At 56.2% G+C, this 22,950-nt stretch overlaps 1 protein-coding gene across 1 annotated transcript in view; it reads left to right on the top strand.

Moving 5' to 3' along the window:
- slc25a35 (solute carrier family 25 member 35) overlaps nucleotides 1-22,950 on the top strand; it is a 107,358-nt gene that overhangs the window by 75,958 nt on the left and 8,450 nt on the right. Inside the window, exon 3 of the mRNA XM_072493209.1 lies at nucleotides 19,254-19,406. Within this exon, the coding sequence (XP_072349310.1) occupies nucleotides 19,254-19,406 (153 nt within the window). The remainder of the gene's footprint in view (nucleotides 1-19,253; nucleotides 19,407-22,950) is intronic.

The following is a 22,950-nucleotide window of genomic DNA, read 5'->3' as shown; positions in this document are numbered from 1 at the left end:
TCTACACTGTCCCCATCAAACACTCCCAGGACACGTACAGCGCGTGGTTAGATACAGAGTAAAGCTCTCTCTACACTGTCCCCATCAAACACTCCCAGGACAGGTACAGCACGGGGTTAGATACAGAGTAAAGCTCCCTTTACACTGTCCCCATCAAACACTCCCAGGACAGGTACAGCATGGGGTTAGATACAGAGTAAAGCTCCCTCTACACTGTCCCCATCAAACACTCCCAGGACAGGTACGGCACAGGGTGAGATACAGAGTAAAGCTCCCTCTACACTGTCCCCATCAAACACTCCCAGGACAGGTACAGCACGGGGTTAGATACAGAGTAAAGCTCCCTCTACACTGTCCTCATCAAACACTCCCAGGGAAGGTACACCACGGGGTTAGATACAGAGTAAAGCTCCCTCTACACTGTCCTCATCAAACACTCCCAGGACAGGTACAGCACGGGGTTAGATACAGAGTAAACTCCCTCTACACTGTCCCCATCAAACACTCCCAGGACAGGTACAGCACGGGGTGAGATACAGAGTAAAGCTCCCTCGACACTGTCGCCATCAAACACTCCCAGGACAGGTACAGCACGGGGTTAGATACAGAGTAAAGCTCCCTCTACACTGTCCCCATCAAACACTCCCAGGACAGGTACAGCACGGGGTTAGATACAGAGTAAAGCTCCCTCTACACTGTCCCCATCAAACACTCCCAGGACAGGTACAGCACGGGGTTAGATACAGAGTAAAGCTCCCCCTACACTGTCCCCATCAAACACTCCCAGGACAGGTACAGCACGGGGTTAGATACAGAGTAAAGCTCCCTCTACACTGACCCCATCAAACACACCGAGGACAGGTACAGCACGGGGTTAGATACAGAGTAAAGCTTCCTCTACACCGTCCCCATCAAACACTCCCAGGACAGGTACAGCAGGGGGTTAGATACAGAGTAAAGCTCCCTCTACACTGTCCCCATCAAACACTCCCAGGACAGGTACAGCACGGGGTTAGATACAGAGTAAAGCTCCCTCTACACTGTCCCCATCAAACTCTCCCAGGACAGGTACAGCACGGGGTTAGATACAGAGTAAAGCTCCCTCTATACTGTCCCCATCAATCACTCCCAGGACAGGTACAGCACGGGGTTAGATACAGAGTAAAGCTCCCTCTACACTGTCCCCATCGAACACTTGAAGGGCAGGTACAGCACAGGATTAGATACAGAGTAAAGCTCCCTCTACACTGTCCCCATCAAACTCTCCCTGGACAGGTACAGCACGGGGTTAGATACAGAGTAAAGCTCCCTCTACACTGTCCCCATCAAACACTCCCAGGACAGGTACAGCACGGGGTTAGATACGGAGTAAAGCTCCATCTACACTGTCCCCATCAAACACTCCCAGGACAGGTACAGCACGGGGTTAGATACAGAGTAAAGCTCCCTCTACACTGTCCCCATCAAACTCTCCCAGGACTGGTACAGCACGGGGTTAGATACAGAGTAAAGCTCCCTCTACACTGTCCCCATCAAACACTCCCAGGACAGGTACAGCACGGAGTTAGATACAGAGTAAAGCTCCCTCTACACTGTCCCCATCGAACACTCGAAGGGCAGGTACAGCACAGGATTAGATACAGAGTAAAGCTCCCTCTACACTGTCCCCATCAAACACTCCCTGGACAGGTACAGCACGGGGTTAGATACAGAGTAAAGCTCCCTCTACACTGTCCCCATCAAACACTCCCAGGACAGGTAAAGCACGGGGTTAGATACAGAGTAAAGCTCCCTCTACACTGTCCCCATCAAACACTCCCAGGACAGGTACAGCACGGGGTTAGATACAGAGTAAAGCTCCCTCTACACTGTCCCCATCAAACACTCCCAGGACAGGTACAGCACGGGGTTAGATACAGAGTAAAGCTCCCTCTACGCTGTCCCCATCAAACACTCCCAGGACAGGTACAGCATGGTGTTAGATACAGAGTAAAGCTCCCTCTACACTGTCCCCATCAAACACTCCCAGGACAGGTAAAGCACGGGGTTAGATACAGAGTAAAGCTCCCTCTACACTGTCCCCATCAAACACTCCCAGGACAGGTACAGCACGGGGTTCGATACAGAGTAAAACTCCCTCTACACTGTCACCATCAAACACTCCCAGGACAGGTACAGAACGGGGTTAGATACAGAGTAAAGCACCCTCTACACTGTCCCCATCAAACACTCCCAGGACAGGTACTGCACGGGGTTCGATACAGGGTAAAGCTCCCTCTACACTGTCCCCATCAAACACTCCCAGGACAGGTACAGCACGGGGTTAGATACAGAGTAAAGCTCCCTCTACGCTGTCCCCATCAAACACTCCCAGGACAGGTACAGCACGGGGTTAGATACAGAGTAAAGCTCCCTCTACGCTGTCCCCATCAAACACTCCCAGGACAGGTACAGCACGGGGTTAGATACAGAGTAAAGCTCCCTCTACGCTGTCCCCATCAAACACTCCCAGGACAGGTACAGCACGGGGTTAGATACAGAGTAAAGCTCCCTCTACACTGTCCCCATCAAACACTCCCAGGACAGGTACAGCACGGGGTTAGATACAGAGTAAAGCTCCCTCTACTCTGTCCCCATCAAACACTCCCAGGACAGGTACAGCAAGGGGTTAGATACAGAGTAAAGCTCCCTCTACACTGTCCCCATCAAACACTCCCAGGACAGGTACAGCACGGGGTTAGATACAGAGTAAAGTTCCCTCTACACTGTCCCCATCAAACACTCCCAGGACAGGTACAGCACGGGGTTAGATACAGAGTAAAGCTCCCTCCACACTGTCCCCATCAAACACTCCCAGGACAGGTACAGCACGGGGTTAGATACAGAGTAAACACCCACTACACTGTCCCCATCAAACACTCCCAGGACAGGTACAGCACGGGGTTAGATACAGAGTAAAGCTCCCTCTACACTGTCCCCATCAAACACTCCCAGGACAGGTACAGCACTGGGTTAGATACAGAGTAAAGCTCCCTCTACACTGTCCTCATCAAACACTCCCAGGACAGGTACAGCACGGGTTTAGATACAGAGTAAACACCCACTACACTGTCCCCATCAAACACTCCCAGGACAGGTACAGCACGTGGTTAGATACGGAGTAAAGCTCCCTCTACGCTGTCCCCATCAACCACTCCCAGGACGGGTTCAGCACAAGGTTAGATACAGAGTAAAGCTCCCTCTACACTGACCCCATCAAACACTCCCTGGACAGGTACAGCACGGGGTTAGATACAGAGTAAAGCTCCCTCTAAACTGTCCCCATCAAACACTCCCAGGACAGGTGCAGCACAGGGTTAGATACAGAGTAAAGCTCCCTCTACACTGTCCCCATCAAACACTCCCAGGTCAGGTACAGGCAGGGTTAGATACAGAGTAAAGCTCCGTCTACACGGTCCCCATCAAACACTCCCAGGACAGGTACAGCACGGGGTTAGATACAGAGTAAAGCTCCCTCTACACTGTCCCCATCAAACACTCCCAGGACAGGTACAGCACGGGGTTAGATACAGAGTAAAGCTCCCGCCTACACTGTCCCCATCAACCACTCCCAGGACAGGTACAGCACGGGGTTAGATACAGAGTAAAGCTCCCTCTACACTGTCCCCATCAAACACTCCCAGGACAGGTACAGCACGGGGTTAGATACTGAGTAAAGCTCCCTCTACACTGTCCCCATCAAACACTCCCAGGACAGGTACAGCACGGGGTTAGATACTGAGTAAAGCTCCCTCTACACTGTCCCCATCAAACACTCCCAGGACAGGTACAGCACGGGGTTAGATACAGAGTAAAGCTCCCTCTACACTGTCCCCATCAAACACTCCCAGGACAGGTACAGCACGGGGTTAGATACAGAGTAAAGCTCCCTCTACACTGTCCCCATCAAACACTCCCAGGACAGGTACAGCACGGGGTTAGATACAGAGTAAAGCTCCCTCTACACTGTCCCCATCAAACACTCCCAGGACAGGTACAGCACGGGGTTAGATACAGAGTAAAGCTCCCTCTACACTGTCCCCATCAAACACTCCCAGGACAGGTACAGCACGGGGTTAGATACAGAGTAAAGCTCCCTCTACACTGTCCCCATCAAACACTCCCAGGACAGGTACAGCACGGGGTTAGATACAGAGTAAAGCTCCCTCTACACTGTCCCCATCAAACACTCCCAGGACAGGTACAGCACGGGGTTAGATACAGAGTAAAGCTCCATCGACACTGTCCCCATCAAACACTCGCAGGACAGGTACAGCACGGGGTTAGATACAGAGTAAAGCTTCCTCTACACTGCCCCCTCACTCCCAGGACAGGTACAGCACGGGGTTAGATACAGAGTAAAGCTCCCTCTACACTGTCCCCATCAAACACTCCCAGGACAGGTGCAGCACAGGGTTAGATACAGAGTAAAGCTCCCTCTACACTGTCCCCATCAAACACTCCCAGGTCAGGTACAGGCAGGGTTAGATACAGAGTAAAGCTCCCTCTACACTGTCCCCATCAAACACTCCCAGGACAGGTACAGCACGGGGTTAGATACAGAGTAAAGCTCCGTCTACACGGTCCCCATCAAACACTCCCAGGACAGGTACAGCACGGGGTTAGATACAGAGTAAAGCTCCCTCTACACTGTCCCCATCAAACACTCCCAGGTCAGGTACAGGCAGGGTTAGATACAGAGTAAAGCTCCGTCTACACGGTCCCCATCAAACACTCCCAGGACAGGTACAGCACGGGGTTAGATACAGAGTAAAGCTCCCTCTACACTGTCCCCATCAAACACTCCCAGGACAGGTACAGCACGGGGTTAGATACAGAGTAAAGCTCCCGCCTACACTGTCCCCATCAACCACTCCCAGGACAGGTACAGCACGGGGTTAGATACAGAGTAAAGCTCCCTCTACACTGTCCCCATCAAACACTCCCAGGACAGGTACAGCACGGGGTTAGATACTGAGTAAAGCTCCCTCTACACTGTCCCCATCAAACACTCCCAGGACAGGTACAGCACGGGGTTAGATACTGAGTAAAGCTCCCTCTACACTGTCCCCATCAAACACTCCCAGGACAGGTACAGCACGGGGTTAGATACAGAGTAAAGCTCCCTCTACACTGTCCCCATCAAACACTCCCAGGACAGGTACAGCACGGGGTTAGATACAGAGTAAAGCTCCCTCTACACTGTCCCCATCAAACACTCCCAGGACAGGTACAGCACGGGGTTAGATACAGAGTAAAGCTCCCTCTACACTGTCCCCATCAAACACTCCCAGGACAGGTACAGCACGGGGTTAGATACAGAGTAAAGCTCCCTCTACACTGTCCCCATCAAACACTCCCAGGACAGGTACAGCACGGGGTTAGATACAGAGTAAAGCTCCATCGACACTGTCCCCATCAAACACTCGCAGGACAGGTACAGCACGGGGTTAGATACAGAGTAAAGCTCCCTCTACACTGTCCCCATCAAACACTCCCAGGACAGGTACAGCACGGGGTTAGATACAGAGTAAAGCTCCCTCTACACTGTCCCCATCAACCACTCCCAGGACAGGTACAGCACGGGGTTAGATACAGAGTAAAGCTCCCTCTACACTGTCCCCATCAAACACTCCCAGGACAGGTACAGCACGGGGTTAGATACAGAGTAAAGCTCCCTCTACACTGTCCCCATCAAACACTCCCGGGACAGGTACAGCACGGGGTTAGATACAGAGTAAAGCTCCCTCTACACTCTCCCCATCAAACACTCCCAGGACAGGTACAGCACGGGGTGAGATACAGAGTAAAGCTCCCTCTACACTGTCCCCATCAAACACTCCCAGGACAGGTACAGCACGGGGTGAGATACAGAGTAAAGCTCCCTCTACACTGTCCCCATCAAACACTCCCAGGACAGGTACATCACGGGGGTTACATTGATAATAAACTGTTAATGTGACAAAAAAGCCAAAATCAGTCGACCAATTAATAATTAATAATTAACACCATGGCAACCTCTCTGAGCAAAGCCCCTCCCCAGGCACCTCCTCTCTGAGCAAAGCCCCTCCCCCAGGCCCCTCCTCTCTGTACAAAGCCCCTCCTCTCTGTACAAAGCCCCTCCCCCAGGCCCCTCCTGTCTGAGCAAAGCCCCTCCCCAGGCCCCTCCTCTCTGAGCAAAGCCCCTCCCCAGGCCCCTCCTGTCTGGACAAAGCCCCTCCCCCAGGCCCCTCCTCTCTGAACAAAGCCCCTCCCCCAAGCCCCTCCTGTCTGAGCAAAGCCCCTCCCCAGGCCCCTCCTCTCTGAGCAAAGCCCCTCCCCCAGGCCCCTCCTGTCTGAACAAAGCCCCTCCCCCAGGCCCCTCCTGTCTGAGCAAAGCCCCTCCCCCAGGCCCCTCCTCTCTGTACAAAGCCCCTCCCCCAGGCCCCTCCTGTCTGAACAAAGCCCCTCCCCCAGGCCCCTCCTGTCTGAGCAAAGCCCCTCCCCAGGCCCCTCCTCTCTGAACAAAGCCCCTCCCCCAGGCCCCTCCTGTCTGAACAAAGCCCCTCCCCAGGCCCCTCCTGTCTGAGCAAAGCCCCTCCCCCAGGCCTTTCTCTCTGAGCAAAGCCCCTCCCCCAGGCCCCTCCTCTCTGTACAAAGCCCCTCCCCAGGCCCCTCCTGTCTGAGCAAAGCCCCTCCCCCAGGCCCCTCCTGTCTGAGCGAAGCCCCTCCCCCAGGCACCTCCTCTCTGTACAAAGCCCCTCCCCCAGGCCCCTCCTCTCTGAGCAAAGCCCCTCCCCCAGGCCCCTCCTGTCTGAGCAAAGCCCCTCCCCAGGCCCCTCCTGTCTGAGCAAAGCCCCTCCCCAGGCCCCTCCTGTCTGAGCGAAGCCCCTCCCCCAGGCACCTCCTCTCTGTACAAAGCCCCTCCCCCAGGCCCCTCCTGTCTGAGCAAAGCCCCTCCCCAGGCCCCTCCTGTCTGAGCAAAGCCCCTCCCTCAGGCCTTTCTCTCTGAGCAAAGCCCCTCCCACAGGCCCCTCCTGTCTGAGTGAAGCCCCTCCCCCAGGCCCCTCCTGTCTGGACAAAACCCCTCCCCCAGGCCCCTCCTGTCTGAGTGAAGCCCCTCCCCCAGGCCCCTCCTGTCTGGACAAAGCCCCTCCCCCAGGCCCCTCCTGTCTGAGCAAAGCCCCTCCATCAGGCCTTTCTCTCTGAGCAAAGCCCCTCCCCAGGCACCTCCTGTCTGAACAAAGCCCCTCCCCCAGGCACCTCCTCTCTGAGCAAAGCCCCTCCCTCAGGCCTTTCTCTCTGAGCAAAGCCCCTCCCCCAGGCCCCTCCTCTCTGAGCAAAGCCCCTCCCCAGGCCCCTCCTGTCTGAGCAAAGCCCCTCCCCCAGGCCCCTCCTGTCTGAGCAAAGCCCCTCCCCCAGGCCCCTCCTCTCTGTACAAAGTCCCTCCCCCAGGCCCCTCCTGTCTGAGCAAAGCCCCTCCCTCAGGCCCCACTTGTCTGAGCAAAGCCCCTCCCTCTAGACCCTCCTCTCTGTACAATGCCCCTCCCTCAGGCCTTTCTCTCTGAGCAAAGCCCCTCCCCATGCCCCTCCTCCCTGAGCAAATCCCTTCCCTCAGGCCCCTATCTGAGCAAAGCCTCTCTCTCAGGCCCCTCCTCTCTGAGCAAAGCCCATCCCCCAGTCGCCTTCACCCTGAACAAAGCTCCTCCCCCAGGCCCCTCCAATCTGAGCAAAGCCCCTCCCCAGGCACCTCCTCCCTGAGCAAAGCCCCTCCCTCAGGCCGTTCCTCTCTGAGCAAAGCCCCTCCCCCAGGCCCCCCCTGAACAAAGCCCCTCCCTCAGGCCCCTCCTCTCTAAGCAAAGCCCCTCCCAGGCCCCTCCTCTCTGAACTAAGCCCCTCCCCAGGTCCCTCCTGTCTGAGCAAAGCCCCTTCCTCTAGACCCTCCTGTCTGAGCAAAGCCCTTCCCTCAGGCCCCTCCTCTGAGCAAAACCCCTCCCCAGGCCCCACTTGTCTGAGCAAAGCCCCTCCCTCTAGACCCTCCTCTCTGTACAATGCCCCTCCCTCAGGCCCCTCCTCTCTGAGCAAAGCCCCTCCCCCAGGCCCCCCCTGAACAAAGCCCCTCCCTCAGGCTTCTCCTCTCTAAGCAAAGCCCCTCCCAGGCCCCTCCTCTCTGAACTAAGCCCCTCCCCAGGTCCCTCCTCTCTGAGCAAAGCCCCTTCCTCTAGACCCTCCTGTCTGAGCAAAGCCCTTCCCTCAGGCCCCTCCTCTGAGCAAAACCCCTCCCCAGGCCCCACTTGTCTGAGCAAAGCCCCTCCCTCTAGACCCTCCTCTCTGTACAATGCCCCTCCCTCAGGCCCCTCCTTTCTGAGCAAAGCCCCTCCCTCTAGTCCCTCCTTTCTGAGCAAAGCCCCTCCCCAGCCCCCTCTTCTCTGTACAAAGCCCCTTCGTCAGGCCCCTCCTCTCTGAGCAAAGCCCCTCCTCTCTGAGCAAAGCCCCTCCCCCTAGTCCCTCCTCTCTGAGCAAAGCCCCCCCCAGTCCCTCCTCTCTGAGCAAAGCCCCTCCTCCTAATCCCTCCTCTCTGAGCAAAGCCCCTCCCCCTAGTACCTCCTCTCTGAGTAAAGCCCCTCCCCCTAGTCCCTCCTCTCTGAGCAAAGCCTCTCCTCGTCCCTCCTCTCTGAGCAAAGCCCCTCCCTCTAGTTCCTCCTCCCTGAGCAAAGCCCCTCCCTCTAGACCCTCCTCTCTGTACAATGCCCCTCCCTCAGGCCCCTCCTCTCTGAGCAAAGCCCCTCCCTCTAGTCCGTTTTTGTGAGGGCCACGAAGAATCCAGCATGAGTTTTAAGGATACAACGTAATAACATTTATTTACAATAACATATATATATAACAGCAGCAGCTACTTCCCTTGCTGCACACTCCTTCCTGCTGATTCCAAACTGGCCAGCTTTATTTATACGAGGAGTTTACTAATGGTTTCTCCGCCCCCCTCATTGGGGAAGCTCATACTCCCACAGAATTGTGGGATTGTCATTAGTCCCCAGCCAATGTTAAGCAGGCAGGTTATAACATCCCCCCCCCCAAAGTCCAAGGAATCCACCGAAGACCCTGGCGAAGGAGGGCGTCGGGACTCGTTTGGCCGCAGGCCGGACACCATTTGCACGAGGCGCTGGATCAGGCAGCGTGTAACGAGACGGAGACCGGCGCTTCCGTGATGAACGGCACAACGGTTGTACATCCCCGGCCCGTGGACCCGAGGATTCCCCCTCTGATGCGTCCTGTGTCTCCATCTCGGAGTCAGAGTCTGCTGCCTCTGTCATCTCGGCGTCTCTGTCTCCATTCGGTCCCGTAACGACCTGCGCAGGCTTCGAGTGAGGCACCAGTGGAAGATTGTGAGGACTACCTTCCCTTGTCTCTGGTCTCTGCGGCTGTTGAAATGAGCTCCGGGGGCGGGGAATCTTTTGAGGGGATGGTCTTCTGGACCGAACGTGGTCTACGTGTTTTCGCTGGAGACAACCCTGGGCTTGCACCTGGTAAGATATAGGGCCCGTTTGGCGAAAGATTACACCAGGAACCCACTGGGCACCACCACCAAAATTCCGCACGAATACTGGGTCACCGGGCGCAAACTGCCGAATCGGCCGATGCCGAGAAAATCCCTGTCCCTGCCGTTCTTGTGTGCGGCGTACTTTTGCGCCAATGTCCGGGAAAACCATACTAAGGCGGGTGCGAAGTCTCCGGCCCATTAGGAGTTCTGCGGGAGCTACCCCAGTCACCGCATGGGGGGTGGTCCTATACGTAAACAAAAAGCGAGCCAGTCTCGTGTCCATTGATCCGGGAGACTGCTTCTTTAGGCCTCTTTTGAATGTCTGCACTGCGCGCTCTGCCAACCCATTTGAAGCCGGGTGGTAAGGGGCAGTGCGGATATGGCGGATGCCGTTCATCTTCGTGAACCTCGCAAACTCCTCACTCGTGAATGGAGTGCCGTTATCCGTGACCAGCACCTCGGGGAGGCCATGCGTACTAAATGTCAAACGTATCTTTTCAATTGTTGCGCAGGACGTTGTCCCCTGCATCTTATGCACCTCTAGCCATTTAGACTGGGCGTCAATTAATAGAAGGAACATGGATCCCTGAAAAGGGCCTGTGAAATCTGCATGCAGGCGTGCCCAAGGCCGCCCTGGCCATTCCCAGTGATGTAGGGGCGCGGCCGGCGGAAGCTTCTGATGCTCCTGGCAAATGGAGCAGTTTTGGGCCACCTTCTCAATGTCGGTGTCGAGGCCTGGCCACCAGACATAACTCCGGGCCAACATTTTCATTTTGGTCACGCCTGGATGCCCATTGTGCAAGTCTGTTAGTATCAGCTCCTGGCCTTTTCCCGGAACAATCACACGCGTCCCCCACCAGAGGATGCCGTCTTCCACGCTGAACTCTGACAGCTTGGAGGAAAGTGCCCACAACTCGCCTGGGAGCTGTCCATGCTGCCCACCATACAGGACTATGTGTCGAACCTTTGACAGGACTGGCTCCGTCTGGGTCCACTCACGGATCTGTGATGCCGTGACAGGCAAGGTGTCCATAAAATTTAGGGTTGCAACCACCTCACCGGTCGTGGGGGGCGACATGCGGCCGGTCGATAAAGGCAATCGGCTCAGTGCGTCGGCATTCGCTATCTGCGTACCTGGTTTGTGCTCCAGAGAATACTCGTATGCAGCGAGCAACAAAGCCCAGCGCTGGATCCGTGCGGAAGCAATGGGCGGTATTGGCTTATCCTCTCTGAAAAGTCCCAGCAGGGGCTTATGATCAGTCACGATAGTGAAATGGCGGCCGTACACATACTGGTGGAAGCGTTTCACCGCAAAAACCACTGCCAGGCCCCCCTTCTCGATCTGCGCGTACTTTTTCTCCGCTGCAGTCAATGTGCGCGAGGCGAAAGCTATCGGTCGCTCGGCCCCGTTCTCCATCTTGTGGGACAGGACGGCCCCAATACCATACGGGGATGCATCACATGTGACGAGCAAAGGCTTTCCAGGATCATAATGGGTTAGTAACCCAGACGACGACAATTGTTGCTTTACCCGCCGGAAAGCGGTTTCTTGCGGCTGACCCCAAACCCAGGTGTGATTTTTCTTTAGCAGCAGGTGTAAGGGGGCCAGCGTAGTTGCCAGATTGGGGAGGAACTTCCCGTAACAGTTTACGAGACCGAGAAAAGAACGAAGATGCGAAGTGTCAGTCGGGGCGGGGGCCTGTTGAATCGCGCGCACCTTCTCGGCGACGGGGTGCAAACCTTCGCGGTCCACCCGATAACCTAGGTAGACTACTTCTTTTGCCTGAAATACGCACTTTGTGCGACGTAAACGGACTCCAGCCTCTGAAAAGCGTCTAAGGACAGCCTCCAGATTTTCCAAATGTTCCTGCTCCGACGTCCCTGTAATCAAAACGTCATCTAGGTAGACAGCCACACGTGGTAAACCTCTCAAAATGCCCTCCATAACACGTTGAAAAATTGCGCAGGTAGAGGATACTCCAAAGGGCAACCGTGTATATTCATACAGGCCCCGGTGTGTATTAATCGTTACATATGGTCGGGAGGCAGGGTCCAGCTCCAACTGCAGGTAGGCGTGACGCATATCTAATTTTGTGAACGAGAGTCCACCTGCAAGCTTCGCGTAGAGATCCTCTATGCGAGGCATTGGATATCGGTCGAGTCGGGAAGCCGTATTCACTGTAAGTTTATAGTCGCCACACAAGCGAACTGTGGCATCTGGCTTCATTACAGGTACAATTGGTGCTGCCCAGTCAGCAAAACGGACGGGCCTGATAATACCCAAACTCTCCAAACGAGTGAGCTCCCCTTCTACCTTCTCGAGCAAGGCGTAAGGCACCGGGCGCGGCCGGAAATAGCGCGGCGTGGCTCCTGGTTCGACTTGGATACGGGCTACCAAACCAGGCTGGAATACACCTGGGTATCGTCCTAGCACCTCAGTCAACCCTTCAGAAACTGTTTGGAGGATGTGCTGCCATTGCAACCGCAAATGGTGCAACCAGTCCCGACCCAACAGGCTGGGCCCATGGCCGCGCACCACGATAAATGGGAAACGCCCCTCCTGGCGTCCATAAACAACGGGTCATTGTAGTTCCTGCAATGTCCAGTGGTTCCCCCGTGTAGGTGGCCAACCTGGCCTGTGAGTCGGTTAATGTAAGGGTCTGTATACCCTGCTTGATGCGGTCGAATGTCCTCTGGGCGATCACGGAGACCGCTGCGCCAGTATCCAACTCCATCTCAAGCGGGTGGCCATTGACCCGTACTGTCACCTTAATGGGGGCCACACGGGGAGCTGCCACACAATGCAGCTGCAGGCCGTCGTCCTCCGTCTCCACGTCCTCGGGAGTAGTCGCCGCAGGTTCATCCACATGGAAGGTACGGCCCCTGGGCTGGTCCCAGTTACGGCCCCTGGGCTGGTCCCAGTTTCGGTCGGAACGACAGCGCCCCCAGGACCGCTGTCCGCGACGGAATCGGCGCCTACAAGTGTGACACGGACATGGCTCCTCATCCATTGGTTCTGGAGAAGGCTCCCTTCGGGGAGGAATGTCCGACGGCCACTGGCGTCGGTCCGGACGTTGCCTCGCCCAAGGTACCGCAGGAGTGCGGTGGGACGTTTTCGGAGGGAGGGGGTTGCGTCCCAAGGCATGCACTTCCGTTCCCTGTAGCTCCTGCACTCCTCGCTCTGCGCTCTCTCGGGACAATACTATTTGAATGGCCTGTTGAAAAGTCAATGTTGGCTCAGCTAACAACTTTCTCTGGGTGGCCGCATTGTTAATACCGCAAACCAGACGGTCGCGTAACATTTCTGACAAGGTCTCACCATAGTCACAGTATTCCGCAATCCTGCGTAGCCTGGATAGAAAGTCGGCAAGGGATTCTCCAGGGGTCCTCTCAGCGGTATTAAACCGGTAACGCTGGACTATCGTGGACGGGGTTGGGTTAAAATGTTTCCCCACTATATTCACAAGTTCGTCAAACGTTTTGGTGTCCGGCGCAGCTGGGTACGTAAGGCTCCTAATCACCCCAAACGTAAGCGGCCCGCAGGCAGTGAGCAATATGACCACCTGGCGCTCGTTTTCGGTGATATTGTTTGCCCGGAAATAGTAACGCATCCGTTGTGCGTACTGGTTCCAGCTTTCCAGCGCAGCATCAAAAACATCCAAACGTCCGTACAGAGGCATGGTGTAATAGAAAACAACTTCCAACCTGTATCCAACAAAAATCCAGGGAGGTGGCTTCAGCAGTGTAGACAGCTATTCACATTAACCCTCGTCGCCAGTTTTGTGAGGGCCACGAAGAATCCAGCACGAGTTTTAAGGATACAAAGTAATAACATTTATTTACAATAACATATATATATATATATATATATAACAGCAGCAGCAGCAACTTCCCTTCCTGCACACTCCTTCCTCTGGTTCCAAACTGGCCACCTTCATTTATACTTGGAGTTTACTAATGGTTTATCCGCCCCTCTCATTGGGGAAGCTCATACTCCCACAGGATTGTGGGATTGTCATTAGTCCCCAGCTAATGGTAAGCAGGCAGGTTATAACATCCCTCCTCTCTGAGCAAAGCCACTCCCCCTAGTCCCTCCTCTCTGAGCAAAGCCCCTCCTCTAGTCCCTCCTCTCTGAGCAAAGCCCCTCCCTCTATTCCCTCCTCTCTGAGCAAAGCCCCTCCCCTAGTCCCTCCTCTCTGAGCAAAGCCCCCCCTAGTCCCTCCTCTCTGAGCAAAGCCCCCCCTAGTCCCTCCTCTCTGAGCAAAGCCCCTCCCTCTAGTCCCTCCTCTCTGAGCAAAGCCCCTCCCTCTAGTCCCCCCTCTCTGAGCAAAGCCCCTCCCCTAGTCCCTCCTCTCTGAGCAGAGCCCCTCCCCCTGGTCCCTCTTCTCTGAGCAAAGCCCCTCCGTCTAGTTCCTCCTCTCTGAGCAAAGCCCCTCCCCCTAGTTCCTCCTCTCTGAGCAAAGCCCCTCCCCCTAGTTCCTCCTCTCTGAGCAAAGCCCCTCCCCTAGTCCCTCCTCTCTGAGCAAAGCCCCTCCCTCTAGTCCCTCCGCTCTGAGCGAACTCTATCGTTCACTCACCTGTTGTGCAAATCGGTGACAGGGCTGGGAAAGTGTTCCACTGAAATCTCTTCCATCCCATCGGAAGCGGCACTGGGATCCCATAGGGCAGCACGGTCGCCCAGTGGCTAGCACTGTGGCTTCACAGCTCCAGGGTCCCGGGTTCGATTCCCCGCTTGGGTCACTGTCTGTGCGGAGTCTGCACGTCCTCCCCATGTCTGCGTGGGTTTCCTCCGGGTGCTCCGGTTTCCTCCCACAGTCCAAAGATGTGCTGTTGGGTGGATTGGCCGTGATAAATTGCCCTGAGTTACCAAAAAGGTTGGAAGGGGTTATTGGGTTACGGGGATAGTGTGGAAGTGAGGGCTTAAGTGGGTCGGTGCAGACTCGATGGGCCGAATGGCCTCCTTCTGCACTGTATGGATCTTATCCCCACATCACCTTGATGCCATTGGTCTCCAGAATCATCCTCAATGGTTGAGCTTCCACAGCCTCTGGGGTAGAGCATATCGAAGACTCACCATCCTCGGAGTGAGGAAATTCCTCCTCATCTCAGTCTTAAATGACCTGCTCTGCATTCCGAGGCTGTGTCCCTGGTTCTCGACTCACCCGCCAGGGTGAGAACAGCCGGTCGATCCACCCAGTCAGAGGTTTCAACGAGACCCACTCTCGTTCTTCCCAACCCCAGGTAATACAGGCCCCGGTGTCCTCAATATCTCAGGCGACAGTACCGCTCCTGTGTTACATGGGTTGGTTTAACGCTGACTGTAACTGTATGCAGTAAGACGGGAAACAGTCTTGCGACACAGGAGATGGTCCAACACTGCTTTATTGAACCTGCTGGTTGCTGTGCATAATCTGCTGTGGGTTGACTCTCTATCAATCTGAACTGATACCCTCTGTCTGGCCTGACCAGACTGGCTCTCTGTCACACGGAGACGGTGCTCACTGCCCTGTGCACCCTGACTATCTCTGTAGCTGTACCCAGTGAGAAGAGGCGGAGTCTTGATGCCTCGTGTGTTTTATAGAGGTGGTGTCCCCAGCAGTGTCCTGTCTGGTGATTGGTTGTTCTGTGTCCTGTGTGTTCATTGGTTATCCTGTGTGTCAATCACTGCCTGTCTGCATCTCATTATATTCATGAGTGGATATTATGACCGCCGCCATCCCAATAATCATTCTGACGGTCCTCCACTGCACTCCCTCTGTGGAAGAAAGTCCTTTCTTGAGAAGGAGCCCAAAACCGTCCACTTTCCTCCAGGCGAGGTATCATCGAGGCCCCTGTGCAACTGCACCACGAAACCTTCCTCCCTTCCTCCAGCCCCCTGACGATGAAGGTCAACATATCATTTCCCTTCCTATTTGCTTGCTGCCTGCGAGCCTTCAGTGAGTCAAGGACTCGCCCTCTGAATCCCTTTGCACTCCGACACTCTCGCCATTGAAGAAATATTCTGCCTTTCTGGCGGGGGGGGGGGGTTTCTTTCCAAAATGGACGGCTTTACACTTCGCCACATTCTGGTCCGCCTCCCGCGTTCCTGTCCATTCCCTCAGCCTGACCGAATACCCCCTGAAGCCTCCTTGCATCCCCCTCACAACTCCCATTCCCAACCAGCTTCCATTGAATCAGTGCAGAAGGAGGCCATTCGGCCCATCGAGTCTGCACCGGCCCTTGGAAAGAGCACCCCACCCAAGCCCACACCTCCACCCTATCCCCGTTACCCAGTAACCCCACCTAACCTTTTGGACACTGAGCTGTATTTAGCCGTGCTAAAATGCCCCTGAGTATTGTGAGCAGTTCTGGAATCCACGTTACAGGAGGGGTGTGATAGCCACTGGAAAGGGGGCAGAGGAGATTCACCAGGATGTTGCCTGGGCTGGAGAGTGTTAGTTATGGAGAGAGATTGGATAGACTGGGGTTCTTGTCCTTGGAGCAGAGGAGACTGAGGGGGGGGGGGGGGGGGGGGGCGTGATGGAGATGTATAAAATTATGAGGGGCACAGAGAGAGTTGACAGGAAGAAACGTTTCACCTTGGTGGAGGGCTCAATGACCAGGGGGCAGAGATTTAAGGTGAGGGGGCAGGAGGTTTAGAGGGGATGTGAGGGGGGGGGGGGGGGGGCGTCTGGAACTCGCTGCCTGAAAGGGGGGTGGAGGCAGAGACCCTCAGAACATTTCGGAAGGATTTAGATGTGCGCTTGCGATCCCAGGGCAGACACGGCTCTGGGACAAGTGCTGGGAAGCGGGGTTAGAATAGTTCGGTGGTTGTTTCTGACCAGCACAGACTGGATGGGCCGAAGGGGCCTTTTTTAACGACTCAATCGACCTAACCTGCACATCTTAACCAATTCTCAATCCATATCAGTACAGTAACCCCAGTCGCACGCGCTCTAATTTTGTTTACTAACCTCGTGTGTGGGACCTTGTGAAAATCCACCTCCATTGGCTCTACTCTACTGGGGATGTCCTCGAAAAGCGGCAACAGGTTTGTCAAACGCGATTTCCCTTTCACAAATCCAGGTAGACTCTGCCCAATTTTAACCAATCTTTCCTAAATTTCCCGTTATCCTTTATGACATGTTCCCTACCAGCCTAACAAATCTGCCAATCTCCCTCCCTGCTTAAATAGTGCGGTTACATTTCGCTGCCTTCCAGGCCGCAGGAATGTTTCCAGAATCTATAGAATTGATCTCAGAATCAATCAGAATCACAGAATAATACAGCGAAGAAGAGTCCCTTCGGCCCATCGAGTCGGCACTGACACATGAAAAACCCCCTGACCTGCCGACCTAACCCCATTCCCCAGCACTCGGCCCCACAGCCTCGAACGTTGCGACGTGCCGAGTGCTCACCCGGGTACTTTTTAAAGGGTGTGAGGCAACCCGCCTCTACCCCCCTCCCAGGCAGCACGTTCCAGACCCGCCTCTACCCCCCTCCCAGGCAGCGCGTTCCAGACCCGCCTCTACCCCCCTCCCAGGCAGCACGTTCCAGACCCGCCTCTACCCCCCCCCTCCCAGGCAGCGCGTTCCAGACCCGCCTCTACCCCCCTCCCAGGCAGCACGTTCCAGACCCGCCTCTACCCCCCTCCCAGGCAGCACGTTCCAGACCCGCCTCTACCCCCCTCCCAGGCAGCACGTTCCAGACCCGCCTCTACCCCCCTCCCAGGCAGCGCGTTCCAGACCCGCCTCTACCCCCTCCCAGGCAGCGCATTCCAGACCCGCCTCTACCCCCTCCCAGGCAGCGCGTTCCAGACCCTCACCCCCCTCCCAGGCAGCGCGTTCCAGACCCGCCTCTACCCCCTTCCCAGGCAGCGCGTTCCAGACCCGCCTCTACCCCCCTCCCAGGCAGCGCGTTCCAGACCCTCACCCCCCTCCCAGGCAGCGCGTTCCAGACCCGCCTCTACCCCCCTCCCAGGCAGCGCGTTCCAGACCCGCCTCTCCCCCCTCCCAGGCAGCACGTTCCAGACCCTCACCACCCTCCCAGGCAGCGCGTTCCAGACCCGCCTCTACCCCCCTCCCAGGCAGCGCGTTCCAGACCCTCACCACCCTCCCAGGCAGCGCGTTCCAGACCCGCCTCTACCCCCCTCCCAGGCAGCGCGTTCCAGACCCGCCTCTACCCCCCTCCCAGGCAGCGCGTTCCAGACCCGCCTCTACCCCCTCCCAGGCAGCGCGTTCCAGACCCGCCTCTACCCCCCTCCCAGGCAGCGCGTTCCAGACCCGCCTCTACCCCCCTCCCAGGCAGCGCGTTCCAGACTCTCACCCCCCTCCCAGGCAGCACGTTCCAGACCCGCCTCTACCCCCCTCCCAGGCAGCGTGTTCCAGACCCGCCTCTACCCCCCTCCCAGGCAGCGCGTTCCAGACCCGCCTCTACCCCCCTCCCAGGCAGCACGTTCCAGACCCGCCTCTACCCCCCCTCCCAGGCAGCGCGTTCCAGACCCGCCTCTACCCCCCTCCCAGGCAGCGCGTTCCAGACCCTCACCACCCTCTGGGGGAAAAGGCTTTTCCTCAAATCCCCCCTAAACCTCCCACCCCTCACCTTGAGCTTGTGTCCCCCTCGTAACCGACCCTTTAACTGAGGGGACCAGCTGCTCCCTCTCCACCCTGTCCGCGCCCCTCAGAATCGCGTCCACCTCGATCGGGTCGCCCCTCAGTCTTCTCTGCTCCAGAGAAAACAACCCCAGCCTATCCACCCTCTCTTCATAACTGAAATGTTCCGTCCCAGGCACATCCTGGTGAATCTCCTCTGCACCCCCTCCAGCGCAATCACATCCTTCCTATAATGTGGCGACGAGAACTGCACACAGTGCTCCCGCTGTGGCCTCACCAAAGTTCTGTCCAACTCCAACATGACCTCCCTGCTTTTGTAATCACAGCCTCGATTGATAAAGGCCAGTGTCCCATGTGCCTTTTTCACCTCCCTATTATGCTGCCCTTGTGCCTTCGGAGATCTCTGGACAAACCTGCCAAGGTCCCTTTGTTCCTGGGAACTTCCCGGTGTCAGGCCGTTCACTGAATACTTCCTGGTCACATTACTCCTTCCAAAGTGCATCAGCTCTCACTTTTCAGGGTTAAATTCCATCTGCCACTTCTCTGCCCATTTAACCATCCCGTCGATATCTGCTCTCTCGGTCGCTATCTCTGGGATGGAGCTGATCTGGTCCAGGGGAGTTATCAACCTTCAATCCAGCTAACCTTTGAAGTCCTCCCTCTTTATTTTAAAAATAAATAAATTTAGAGTACCCAATTCATTTTTTTCCAATGAAGGGGCAATTTAGCGTGGCCAATCCACCTCCCCTGCACATCTTTGGGTTGTGGGGACAAAACCCCGCAGACACGGGGAGAATGTGCAAACTCCACACGGACAGTGATCCAGAGCCAGGATCGAACCCGGGTCCTCGGCGCCGTGAGGCAGCGGGGCTAACCACTGCCCCAGTCCTCCCTCTTTACTAATACTCGGTTTCACAAGTGCCCTGGTCGTCTGCGATGTCCGAGCCAGTGGCCACATTGTGAAAGGCTGGTAATATTCCCATTCCAGGTGTTTAGCGAGTCTCAGTGACGGTACTGACAGGGGAACCGTGGCGGTGAGTGAGTGTGTGGAAGATTTTCAACGACAGGTCGATATTGATGCCAACAAAAATGCTTCTCCCCAGGGGATGCTCGACGCACTGATGAGTATTTACCGCAGACACGGGATCACCGGGCTGTGGCGTGGGGCCAGTGCCGCGGTGCCCCGGGTGATCGTTGGCTCTGCTGCTCAGCTCTCCACGTTCTCTGCGACGAAACAGTTCACCAACGACCTGCAGGTCAGTAGTACTGAGTGGATTCCCCAACCGGAGACCTTCCCCACAGCAGTGAGCCAGAATCATAGAATCGAGCCCTGCTCCGCCACTCAATCTGATTATGGTCGCTCCTCCATCTCAATGCCACCTCCTCTCCCCATACTCCCCGATGCCATTAAAATCTAAAAAGCAATGATCGATCTCTTTCTCGAATGCATGGCGTTTTTGGCCTCAACTCCTTTCTGTGGTAGAGAATTCTACAGGTTTAGGGCCGGATAGAGTGGACGTGGAGAGGATGTTTCCACTTGTAGGAAAAACTAGACGCAGAGGCCACAGCCTCAGACTGAAGGGACGATCCTTTAAAACAGAGAGGAGGAGGAATTTCTTCAGCCAGAGGGTGGTGAATCTGTGGAACTCTTTGCCGCAGAAGGCTGTGGAGGCCAAATCACTGAGTGTCTTTAAGACAGAGATAGATAGGTTCCTGATTAATAAGGGGAGCAGGGGTTATGGGGAGAAGGCAGGAGAATGGGGATGAGAAAAATATCAGCCATGGTTGAATGGTGGAGCAGACTCGATGGGCCGAGTGGCCTAATTCTGCTCCTATGTCTTATGGCACGGCGGCGCAGTGGTTAGCACTGCTGCCTCACGGCACCGAGGACCCGGGGTCGATCCCGGCCCCGGGTCACTGTCCGTGTGGAGTTTGCACATTCTCCCCGTGTCTGTGTGGGTCTCACTCCCACAACCCAAAAAGATGTGCAGGGGAGGGGGATTGGCCATGCTAAACTGCCCCTTAATGGGGAAAAAAATAATAACAATTCGATACTCTCAATTTATTTACAAAAGACCGAGAATTCCGCAGGCCCGCCACTCTCTGGGGGAAGAAATGTCTCCTCATCTCTGTCCGAAATGGTCTTGCCCCGTATCCTCAGACTGTGACCCCCCTGGTTCTCGATTCCCCAACCCGGGAAAACCTCCTCCCCGCGTCGAGTCTGTCCAGGGCTGTTGGAATGTCATACATTTCAATCAGATCCCCTCTCATCCTTCTACACTCTCTGGTGAATTCAGGCCCAGTCGAACCGATCTGTCCTCAGACAACGGTCCCCGCCGACCCCGGTGTCAACGTAGTGAACCTCCGTTACACTCCCGCTAGGGCACGCTTACCCCCTCGTTGGCAAGGAGGCCGAAACTGCTCTCAATGCACCAGATGTGGCCTCAAGACCCTGTACATAGATATATAGAAGATAGGAGCAGGAGGAGGCCTTTTGGCCCTTCGAGCCTATAGAGCGGATAGAGCACTATCATGGCTGATCATCCAACTCAATAGCCCAATCCTGCTTTCTCCCCATAGCCTTTGATCCCATTCTCCCCGAGTGCTCTATCCAGCCGCCTCTTGAATATATTCAAAGTTTTAGCATCAACTACTTCCTGTGGGAATGAATTCCACAGGCTCACCTCTCTTTGGGTGAAGAAATGTCTCCTCACCTGTGTCCGAAATGGTTTACCCTGAATCCTCAGGCTGTGACCCCTGGTTCTGGACACACCCATCATCGGGAACATCTTCCCTGCATCGACCCTGTCCAGTCCCCCCCACCACTGGGAACATCCTTCCTGCATCGACCCTGTCCAGTCCCCCCCCACCATCGGGAACATCCTTCCTGCATCGACTCTGTCCAGTCCCCCCCCACCATCGGGAACATCCTTCCTGCATCGACCCTGTCCAGTCCCCCCCCACCATCGGGAACATCCTTCCTGCATCGACCCTGTCCAGTCCCCCCCACCATCGGGAACATCCTTCCTGCATCGACTCTGTCCAGTCCCCCCCCACCATCGGGAATCATCCTTCCTGCATCGACCCTGTCCAGTCCCCCCCCCCCCCACCATCGGGAACATCCTTCCTGCATCGACCCTGTCCAGTCCCCCCCCACCATCGGGAACATCCTTCCTGCATCGACCCTGTCCAGTCCCCCCCCACCATCGGGAACATCCTTCCTGCATCGACCCTGTCCAGTCCCCCCCCCCCACCATCGGGAACATCCTTCCTGCATCGACCCTGTCCAGTCCCCCCCACCATCGGGAACATCCTTCCTGCATCGACCCTGTCCAGTCCCCCCCACCATCGGGAACATCCTTCCTGCATCGACCCTGTCCAGTCCCCCCCCCCCACCATCGGGAACATCCTTCCTGCATCGACCCTGTCCAGTCCCCCCCCCCCACCATCGGGAACATCCTTCCTGCATCGACCCTGTCCAGTCCCCCCCCCACCATCGGGAACATCCTTCCTGCATCGACCCTGTCCAGTCCCCCCCCACCATCGGGAACATCCTTCCTGCATCGACCCTGTCCAGTCCCCCCCCCCCCCACCATCGGGAACATCCTTCCTGCATCGACCCTGTCCAGTCCCCCCCCACCATCGGGAACATCCTTCCTGCATCGACCCTGTCCAGTCCCCCCCACCATCGGGAACATCCTTCCTGCATCGACCCTGTCCAGTCCCCCCCCACCATCGGGAACATCCTTCCTGCATCGACCCTGTCCAGTCCACCCCCCCCCCTCACCATCGGGAACATCCTTCCTGCATCGACCCAGTCCAGTCCCCCCCCCCCCCCCCCACCCCACCATCGGGAACATCCTTCCTGCATCGACCCTGTCCAGTCCCCCCCCCCCCACCATCGGGAACATCCTTCCTGCATCGACCCTGTCCAGTCCCCCCCCCCCCACCATCGGGAACATCCTTCCTGCATCTACCCTGCCCAGTCCCCCCCCCCCACCATCGGGAACATCCTTCCTGCATCGACCCTGTCCAGTCCCCCCCACCCACCATCGGGAACATCCTTCCCTGCATCTACCCTGCCCAGTCCCCCCCCCCCCACCATCGGGAACATCCTTCCTGCATCGACCCTGTCCAGTCCCCACCCCCCCACCATCGGGAACATCCTTCCTGCATCTACCCTGTCCAGTCCCCCCCCCCCACCATCGGGAACATCCTTCCTGCATCGACCCTGTCCAGTCCCCCCACCATCGGGAACATCCTTCCTGCATTGACCCCTGTCCAGTCCCCCCCCACCATCGGGAACATCCTTCCTGCGTCGACCCTGTCCAGTCCCCCACCCCCCCCCACCATCGGGAACATCCTTCCTGCATCTTCCCTGTCCAGTCCCGGTTAGAATTTTATAAGTCTCTATGAGATCCCCCCTCATTCTCCTGAACTCCAGCGAGAACAATCCCAACGTAGTCAATCTCTCCTCATATGACATTCCCGCCATCTCTGGAATCAGTCTGGTAAACCTTCGCTGCTCTCCCTCGAGAGCAAGAACATCCTTCCTCAGAGAAGGAGACCAAAACTTGCCCACAATATTCCAGGTGTGGCCTCACCAAGCCCTGTACAATTGCAGCAACACATCTCTGCTTCGATACTCGAATCCTCTCACAATGAAGGCCAACATACCATTAGCCTTCTTTACCGCCTGCTGCACCTGCATGCTTACCTTCAGCGAATGGTGCACAAGGACACCCAGGTCCCGCTGCACACTCTCCTCTCCCAGTTGAACTGTACAACTGAAGTGAGACA

This window comes from Scyliorhinus torazame, chromosome 31 (genome assembly GCF_047496885.1).
Source record: "Scyliorhinus torazame isolate Kashiwa2021f chromosome 31, sScyTor2.1, whole genome shotgun sequence".
NCBI classification, from domain to species: domain Eukaryota; kingdom Metazoa; phylum Chordata; class Chondrichthyes; order Carcharhiniformes; family Scyliorhinidae; genus Scyliorhinus; species Scyliorhinus torazame.
The sequence above is the reverse complement of the archived record's forward strand: the minus strand, read 5'-3'. Positions and strand labels throughout refer to the sequence as shown.